This window comes from Penaeus vannamei, chromosome 23 (genome assembly GCF_042767895.1).
Source record: "Penaeus vannamei isolate JL-2024 chromosome 23, ASM4276789v1, whole genome shotgun sequence".
NCBI lineage: Eukaryota > Metazoa > Arthropoda > Malacostraca > Decapoda > Penaeidae > Penaeus > Penaeus vannamei.
The window spans coordinates 2,129,878-2,138,765 of NC_091571.1; the positions used below are offsets into that span (position 1 = coordinate 2,129,878).

The following is an 8,888-nucleotide window of genomic DNA, read 5'->3' on the forward strand; positions in this document are numbered from 1 at the left end:
ACCTAAAAACGACGTCTTTCTTTCTTTCTTTCTTTATTCATCTCCCGACGACTCGAAAAACGACCTAAAACGACCTTTTTATTCATCTCCGACGAAAAAACGACCTAAAAACGACCCGCACTTTTTTTTCTTTCTTTTTTTTATTCACCTCCCGACGACTCGAAAAAACGACCTTAAAAACGACCCGCACTTCTTTCTTTCTTTCTTATTTCTTTTTTTTATTCATCTCCCGACGACTCGAAAATCGACCTAAAAACGACGTCTTTCTTTCTTTCTTTCTTTATTCATCTCACGAGCCTCGTCCGACTATTCAAATTGGCCCCAAGTACGAATCCGCGCGGCCTTCCATACCCCGCGCCCATCTACATACCCACTCGCGGCGAAGGAAGCGATAAGCATCACCAGGAACTCCTTAGAACCTTCCTCACGTCTTCGAAACTCCTTCCGGAACTCCTTCGCCGCGTCTCCCCGTCTTGGCGGATCGGCCTTCCACGCTCTCCCCCCGCGCCCTTCCTCCCTGCCTTCGCCTCGCGCTGTCCCGATTTTTATTCGTCCCTGTCTGTCTGTCTGTCTGTCTGTCTGTCTGCCTGCCTGCCTGCCTGCCTGCCTGCCTGCCTGCCTGCCTGTCTGTGTCTGTCTCTCTCTCCTTCCTCTTCGGCTTTCTCTCTCTCTCTCCTCTCCCTCATTCTCTCTACATCTCTCACTCTCTCTGCATCTTTCTCCCTCCCTCTCTCTCTCTCTTTCTCTCACTCACTCACTCTCTCTCTCTCTCATTATCTACACCAATCTCTATCTCTACCTACATCTATCAGTTCACTCTCTCCCCTCCCTCCCTTCTTTTCTTCCTATCCCTTTCCATCCCTTCTCTTCACGCACTTATTCACCCACTACTTCTCTTTCTCTTCCTTTCCATTCCCACTTTATCACTTCCCTCCATCCCTCAATCCCTCACCTTCTCTTCCCATTCCTCCCCTACCTCCCTTCATCTTTTTTCCCTCCCCTTCCTTCCCCTCTATCCCCTCCCATCTCCTTCCCTCCACTCACTCTTTCCCTTCCATCCGCTCCCATCATCCCTCTATCCCATCCCCTCTACCCCTCCTTCTATCCCATCCCATCCCCTCTCCTATCCCTCCTTCCCTCTACCCCTCCTATCCCTCCTTTCCTCTACCCCTCCCCTCCCATCTACCCCTCTCCTACCCCTTCCCCTTCCCTCACTCCTCCACCCCTTCCCTCTACCCCTCCTTCCCTCTACCCCTCCCTCCCTCCTCCTACCCCTCTATCCCCTCCCCTCCCATCTACCCCTCTCCTCCCCTACCCCTCCCTCTCATCCCTCCCCTTCCCTCCACCGCGCCCTCCTACCACCACCAACGCCACAATCAAGCCAAGGCAAGAGCGCATTTACTTTCACTCCCACACATGACAAAGGCTGCTGCTCCGGCTCATCAAACTCTATAAGACTGTTCAAAGGGCAGGCGGAAGAGGGGGGGGGGGTTGGAGGGAATAGGAGGGAGAGAGATTAAAAGAGGGATAGAGGGAGAGGAGGAGGGAGAGAGTTTAATAGAGGGAGGAAGAGAGGAAAAGAGGAAGAGAGGAAGAGAGGAAGAGAGGAAGAGAGAGAGAGGGAGAGAGAGAGAGAGAGAGAGAGAGAGAGAGAGAGAGAGAGAGAGAGAGAGAGAGAGAGAGAGAGAGAGAGAGAGAGAGAGAGAGAGAGAGAGAGAGAGAGAGAGATGGAGCGAGCGAGCGATGGGGCATAAAATCAAAACATTCACCGATTGAGGGAGGTTGGGAATGAAGAGAGATAAAGAAAGAGAAAAACAAAAACAAAGGAAAGAGGAGGAAAGGAGGAAGGGGGTGATAGAGAGAGAAAGAGGGAGAACCACAGGGGAGAGGAAGGAAGGGTACGACTAATAAAGAGTGATGATCGAGAGATAGGAAGACGGGGGTGAGGGAGGCAGGGAGAGGGGAAGAGAGGGAAGGAGGGAAGGAGGGAGGAAGGAAGGAGGAGGGAGGAGGGAGGGAGGAGGGAGGGAGGGAGGGAGGGAGGGAGGGAGGGAGGAGGGAGGGAGGGAGGGAGGGAGGAGGAGGGAGGGAGAGAGAGAGAGAGAGAGAGAGAGAGAGAGAGAGAGAGAGAGAGAGAGAGAGAGAGAGAGAGAGAGAGAGAGAGAGAGAGAGAGAGAGAGAGAGAGAGAGAGAGGAGACAGGAAGGAAGACACTGAAAGAACAGGATGAAGAATAGGACGAAGGATGGGAAGAAGCCTTAGCTAAGAGGAAGATGGAGGGGGGGGGAGGAGGGAAGGGGATTAAACCCAGAGGATGCGATAAAGGAAATACGGAGGGAAGAAGGGAGGGAGGGAGGAAGAGAGGGAGAGGGAGATATGAGGCAACATCAGGACGCATGATGATGATCAGGAGGAGGAGGAAGAGGAGGAGGAGGAGGAAGAGGAGGAGGAGGAGGAAGAGGAGGAGGAAGAGAAGAAAGAGGAGAAGAAGAAGAAGAAAGGAAGAGGCGAAGACGACCTGCTCTTGGCACCGCTCGTTTCGAAAGTCCGTAAGGTAAGTTCCGTGGGAAGCGCCTAGTTCCCCGCCGGCCTTGTTCTTCCCCTTCCCCTTCCCCTTCCCTCTCCCTCCCTTCCCCTTCCCTCTCCCTCTCTCCCCCTTCCTTTCCCTCCCTCCCTCCCCCTCCGGCCCTCCCTCCTTCCCTCCCTCCCCTCACCTACTGCACGACACAAAACTTACCAATACTTTATAGAAAAAGCGAAAGTTTGTTAATTAGAGCCCTTGTTTTTATTTCACGACACACCAACCCTCGTTAGAGAGAGAAAATATATATATATATATATATATATATATATATATATATATATATATATATATATATATATATATATAAAGCACATAAATTACAGTTTTCCACATTATATTCAAACAGAAAAAACGTAAAAAATGATGACAAGAATAAGTAATATAAAATAAAAATAAAATGATAAATATAACGTCTGGTGAAATAAACAGTCACGCCGGATCGAAAACAACAAAAATTCGAGCCGGACCGAAAAGTAAGAACAGTCACGCCGGATCGAAAACAACAAAAATTCAAGCCGGATGAAAAGTAAGAACAGTCACGCCGGATCGAAAACAACAAAAATTCAAGCCCGATGAAAAGTAAGAACAGTCACGCCGGATCGAAAACAACAAAAATTCAAGCCGGATGAAAGGTAAGAACAGTCACGCCGGATCGAAAACTAAAATGTCACACCGGATGACAGAAATAACAGGCTTCTCGCGGCGAACTCCGACTTTTATCGCGATGGCGGGTTTCGGGAAGCGCGCCACTCGAGTGCCATGTGTGCCATCACGTATTCGGGCGACCTTGGGGTTCGGGGGATCGCCTGCCCTCCGGTGGGTGGCGCCCTGGGCTCGCTCGGGGGCGGGAGGAGGAGGCCACCACTTCGGGGAGTTCTGAAGGAGGAGCGGCGAGGGTCTGATGTTGCTTTTGTTGACGTTGGTTCGTCGTTTACGAGTGTATGTGAGCGCATGTGGGTATTTGCGTGTGTGTGTGTGTGTGTTTGTGTGTGTGTGTGTGTGTATGTGTGTGTGTGTGTGTGTTTGTGTGTGTGTGTGTGTGTGTGTGTGTGTGTGTGTGTGTGTGTGTGTGTGTGTGTGTGTGTGTGTGTGTGTGTGTGTGTGTGTGTGTGTGTGTGTGTGTGTGTGTGTGTGTGTGTGTGTGTGTGTGTGTGTGTGTGTGTGTGTGAGAGAGAGAGAGAGAGAGAGAGAGAGAGAGAGAGAGAGAGAGAGAGAGAGAGAGAGAGAGAGAGAGAGAGAGAGAGAGAGAGAGAGCACGTGTGCGTGTTTGTGTGTATCCAAGTGTGTGTACCTTGTTTGGCGACGTAGGCATACAGCAAAATTCCCGAACTCACACAAACCTACCATACCAGAACCCCCCCCCCCCGACCCAAAACCCCGACCCAGGCCTGACCCAACCCCGGAAGACCCAGTCATCTCGACAGCCAACCCCCCCGCCCCTTCCACACACACACACTCCTCCACACACCACCTCAACCCCAACAACAATCCCCCATCCCCCATCCCAGTACTCACACCTCCACACAAAAACCTCAACCCGCACCCCTACCCCGACCACCACCCACATCCCCCCCACACACACACACCCACACCTCCACCCCATCCCCCCACACCTCCACCCCATCCCCCACACACCCACACCTCCACCCCATCCCCCACCACTACCCTACCCACCTCCATCCCACCCCTCCACCTCCACCCCCATCACCCCACACACCCACACCCCCACCCCCATCCCCAACACCCCCACCTCCAACCCCAACACACCCACACACCCACACCCCAACCCCAACATCCACCCCCATCCCCATCCCCCCACAACCCACCCACCCCTCCACCAGAAGAAAACACCCCCACCCCTGCCGCGGCGACCCACCTGTCTGACGGAGACCCTGCACACGCACGAGTCCAGCTCCCCCGTGGAGGCGTTGGCGGTCATCTTGCACGTGAAGGTGAAGCGAGCGTCCCAGCGAACCGCATGCTCCTGCACCATCAACCTGGAACATAAAAAAGGAAGTGTTAAGGTCTTCATTTGTTTCTTTCTTTCTCCATTTTACTTGTCTGTCTGGCTGTTTGTCTGTCTATCTATCTGTCTTTATATATATACATATCTATCCATCCATCCATCCATCTATCCGTCTGCCTGTTTATATATACATATCTATCTATCAATCCATCCATCTATCTGTCTGTATATATATACATATCCATCTATTAATCCGTCCATCCATCCATCTACCTAATTATCCATCTGTCTATTTATCCATCTATCTATCTATATTCTTTATGTTATCATTGTCATTCCTTATTTCAAACCGGATTCAGAAAAAAATACATATTTGCTACAATCTCCATTATTATTATTAGCGTTATTATTATTATCATTTTCTGGAAGAAAAAGAAAATAAATAGAAATACATCGTTTATTGTTGTTGTTTCTTTAATCCCGGAATCAGAAAAGAACCAAGAAAAAAAATATTTCAGCCTGGAATAAAAAAAAAAAAAATCACATATGAATTAATAAAAATAAATTCGGAATAAAAAAAAAAAGTAAAGAAAAACATATATATGGAAGAAAAAATATAAATTAATGTTTTCGTTTTCCATATATCTTTTCTTTTTTTAGCGATTCCTCCGGCCTCATGTCAGACCCAGAATCATTGCAATCCTCATTTTTGCCATTTTTTGCAACCACAAAAACACTATCCTTTATCAGAAATCCTTCTCTCAATTAACCAGGCTTCAAAAAAAAAACGTAACAGACATTCGAAAAACGGCCCGTGCCTTTTTCGAATTTATTGTTCTGTGTCGTATTTTTTATTTTATTTTTTTCTGCGGTTGGAACTTTTAATTAAGAGAGAAATGCTGTGGAAAAAAATACACCCCAGCAGTGAAAAATTTAATACAACAGTGAAAAAAAAAAAAAAATACAACAACGCAGCGCCACACACCTCCCCCTTCCCCCCCACCCTTCCCATGCCCGTCATGCCACCCTCACGTCACGCTCCTCCCCCTCCCCCCCCCTCCCGCAGCCTCAACCCCTCACGCCCCCACACAACCCTGACTCGCCCGCCCATTCACCTCGCCCACGCCCATGACACCGACACATCCCATTCATCCAACGCAGCAATGCAAGCCCGCGATCGAGCGATGCCGTACGACCAGCGCGGGAAATATATTCGTACGTCAAGCTCGATTAACGGCCGGGTTGTGCATTAGGCTAATTACCCGCCCCGTAATCCACGTATAATGATGTAGATTGTAATATATGCCAACCACGTCAGGGTACACACACGCCGTCGTATTCACTGGACGAGCTCGCTGAAGACCACCACAACAAACGGGAATCAGTGATGAAATCACTTAGAACGAAGAAGAAAAAGAAAGAAATAAGAAGAGAAAGGGGAAAAAAATGAAGAAATCACTTAGAACGAAGACGAAAACGAAAGAAAAAAGAAAAGAAAGGAAAAAAATGAAGAAATCACTTAGAACGAAGACGAAAACGAAAGAAAAAAGAAAAGAAAGGAAAAAAATGAAGAAATCACTTAGAACGAAGACGAAAAAGAAAGAAAAACGAAAAGAAAAGAGAAAAAAACAATGAAGAAATCACTTAGAACGAAGGCGAAAAAGAAAGAAAAAAAGAAAGAAAAGGAGAAAAAAAATTAAGAAATCACTTAGAACAAAGACGAAAAAAAATATAAAGTAAAAGAAAAATAATCCGAAAAAAGGAAGATGAAAAAATGAGGAAAAGCAGGCATTCCTTCCTTCGTCCCCCGAAAGGGACGCCCCGGCCCCGAAGCCCAGCGCCCCCGGCGGGAGAGCGCGCGCGCGTCCCGGCAACAAGGTGAGGAGGGGCGGGGGTCGGCGGTCAGGTGGCGTCTGGTGGCCAAGTGGTCGTGATTGCGAGGTATGCGCTCCTGATGGCCGCGTCCGCCCCCTCCCCCCTTCCCCCACCCCTCCTACCCCTTCTCCTACCTCCCGCCCCACCCCCTCTCCCCCTTTCCCCCCCTACCTCCTGCCCCCTCCCACCCCCCTGTAGCCCGCGCCTGCACTCCCTCCCAGGCCTACGAACTGCGGAGCTCTCGGACCCTCGCACTCGGACTCCCCCCTCCTCCCCCCCCGCTCGACCCCCGGTGCCTCCTGCTCGACGAGTCCTTCGCTGCCCTCGGAGGAAACGCGTGGTGGGCGAGGGATCCACGGGCTTCTCCTTTAGGTCGTCCTCTGTCTTTCTTTCTGTCTATCTGTCTGTCTGAAGGAACGGAGGCGGAGGAACCCAAGCCACGAAGGATCGGTCACGCGACACCGGCCGATCGAACCCCCTCTCGAATCCTCATCGAGTCAGTCCTATGAGGATGATTGGCCAATCGGATTAATCCTTCGGTGCGCCCTCTTCCCACGGTGGACGACACGCCCGCAGATCCTGAACCCTCACCTCACCTCGTCTCACCTCTTTTCGCCCAACCTCCGCTAATATTGCACACACGCACGCACGCACACATACACACACACACACACACACACACACACACACACACACACACACACACACACATACACACACACGCACACATACACACACACACACACACACACACACACACACACACACACACACACACATACACACACACACGGAGCTATCGCATCCTCGACCATCCAAAACACAAAACATTCCTATATAAACCTCTCGAAACCAAAACAACAATAAAAAAAATAAAACCACAAACAATACTCACGTTCAAAAATGGCGAAAGCAAAAAAAAAAAAATATATATATACATATCGAAACGTCCCATCCCTTCAAGAAGCTCCAGCCAACGATTCATAACAGAACAAAACGTGAAAACCACAACAATAGCAACAACAACAACAACAACAACAACAACAACAACAACAACAACACCAAAATCAACCCGGGGGAAGGGAGGCGGACTAAGGGGGGAGGGGCGGGTAGCAGGAGGGAGGGAGTGAGGGGAGAAAGAGGGAGGGGGAAAGGGGGTAGGAGGGAAGGGGGATAGAGAGCGAGGAGGATGGGCAGAGGAGTGCTGTGTTGTTCCATGTGGGACGTAAGCATCCGGTGCTGGGCGAGGGCACTGGACGGGGCACGGAGGGGGGGGGGGGCGTTCGGGGGGAGCAGTCGATGGGCTGTAAGGTGCGGTGCCAGGGGTGCCAATCAACGGCGATCAGGGACTGCTGTGAATTGGGCAAGACTGGATGGGCTTCTAAACACACTTGACTCTCATTTTCACTCTCTTACTCACTCTTGTACCAGAACTCCCTCACTCACTCACGCATTCACTCTCTCTCTCTCTCTCTCATTCACACCCTCACTCTCACCCATACCCTCACCCTCTCCCTCATCCACACCCTCTCTCTCTCTCTCTCTCACCCCCACTTTCACTCTCACTCTCTACATCATCCACACTCACTCTCTCTCTCTCACTCCCACTTTCACTCTCTCTCTCCCTTATCCACACCCTCACTCTCTCTCCCCCACTTTCACCCCCTGCTCCAACCTTCCTTCTCTCTCTCCTCTCCCTCTCCCCTCCCCCTCCCTTTCCCTCTCCCTCGCCCCTCTCCCCCTCCCTTTCCTTCTCCCTCTCCCCTTCCCCTCTCTCTCCCTCTCCCCCTCCCTCCCCCTCCCTTTCCCTCTCCCTCTCCCCTCCCCCGCCCCTTCTCGAATGTCATTAATATTAGAGATTAACGTCGCGTCTCGCCCTCCGAACCCCGGGCGGCCAGGCGGAAGCGGCGTGGCGAGGGCCGAGGCGGAGTGGGGTGATAAGTCCGTCAGCTCGAGTTATTGGGCCGCTGGTTACCGCTTTCTGCTTGCGCTCCCGTTTCCTTCCCCTTTCTCCTTTCTCCTTCCTTCCATCCTATTTCCTCATTTCCTTCCCCTTCCCCTTTCTCCTTCCTTCCATCCTATTTCCTTATTTCCTTCCTTTCTCTCTTATTTCCTTACTTCCTTTCCTCCATCCACTCCCTCGTTCTCTGGTTCTCTTTCGTTCTCTCCCACTCACCCATACTCTCTCCCTCCCACGTAATTCCCTCTCACACTCACTCTTCCAGCTCCATTCACTTCACCCACTGCCATTTGCTCACCTCTGTGCGTATCGGCGTGTTCTCGCAACGTGCATGTGCGTATGTGTCTATACCTGTGTATGTGTCCGTGTGTCTTCGCGCGCGTGCATGTGCGTATGTGTCCCTGTACCTGTGTGCGTGTCTGAGCGTCAAGGCAACGAGCGTGTGCGTATGTGAGCGAGTCCGCCCCCCACCACAGCCAATAAGACGTTTCCCAGGCCTTCCGG

At 50.8% G+C, this 8,888-nt stretch overlaps 1 protein-coding gene across 2 annotated transcripts in view; it reads right to left on the minus strand.

Annotated features, from left to right (window-relative positions):
* Positions 1-8,888, minus strand: part of LOC113829105 (early estrogen-induced gene 1 protein) — a 177,135-nt gene that overhangs the window by 17,196 nt on the left and 151,051 nt on the right. For both annotated transcript variants that reach the window (XM_070137589.1, XM_070137588.1), the window contains exon 3: positions 4,460-4,580. In XM_070137589.1, the coding sequence (XP_069993690.1) occupies positions 4,460-4,580 (121 nt within the window). The remainder of the gene's footprint in view (positions 1-4,459; positions 4,581-8,888) is intronic.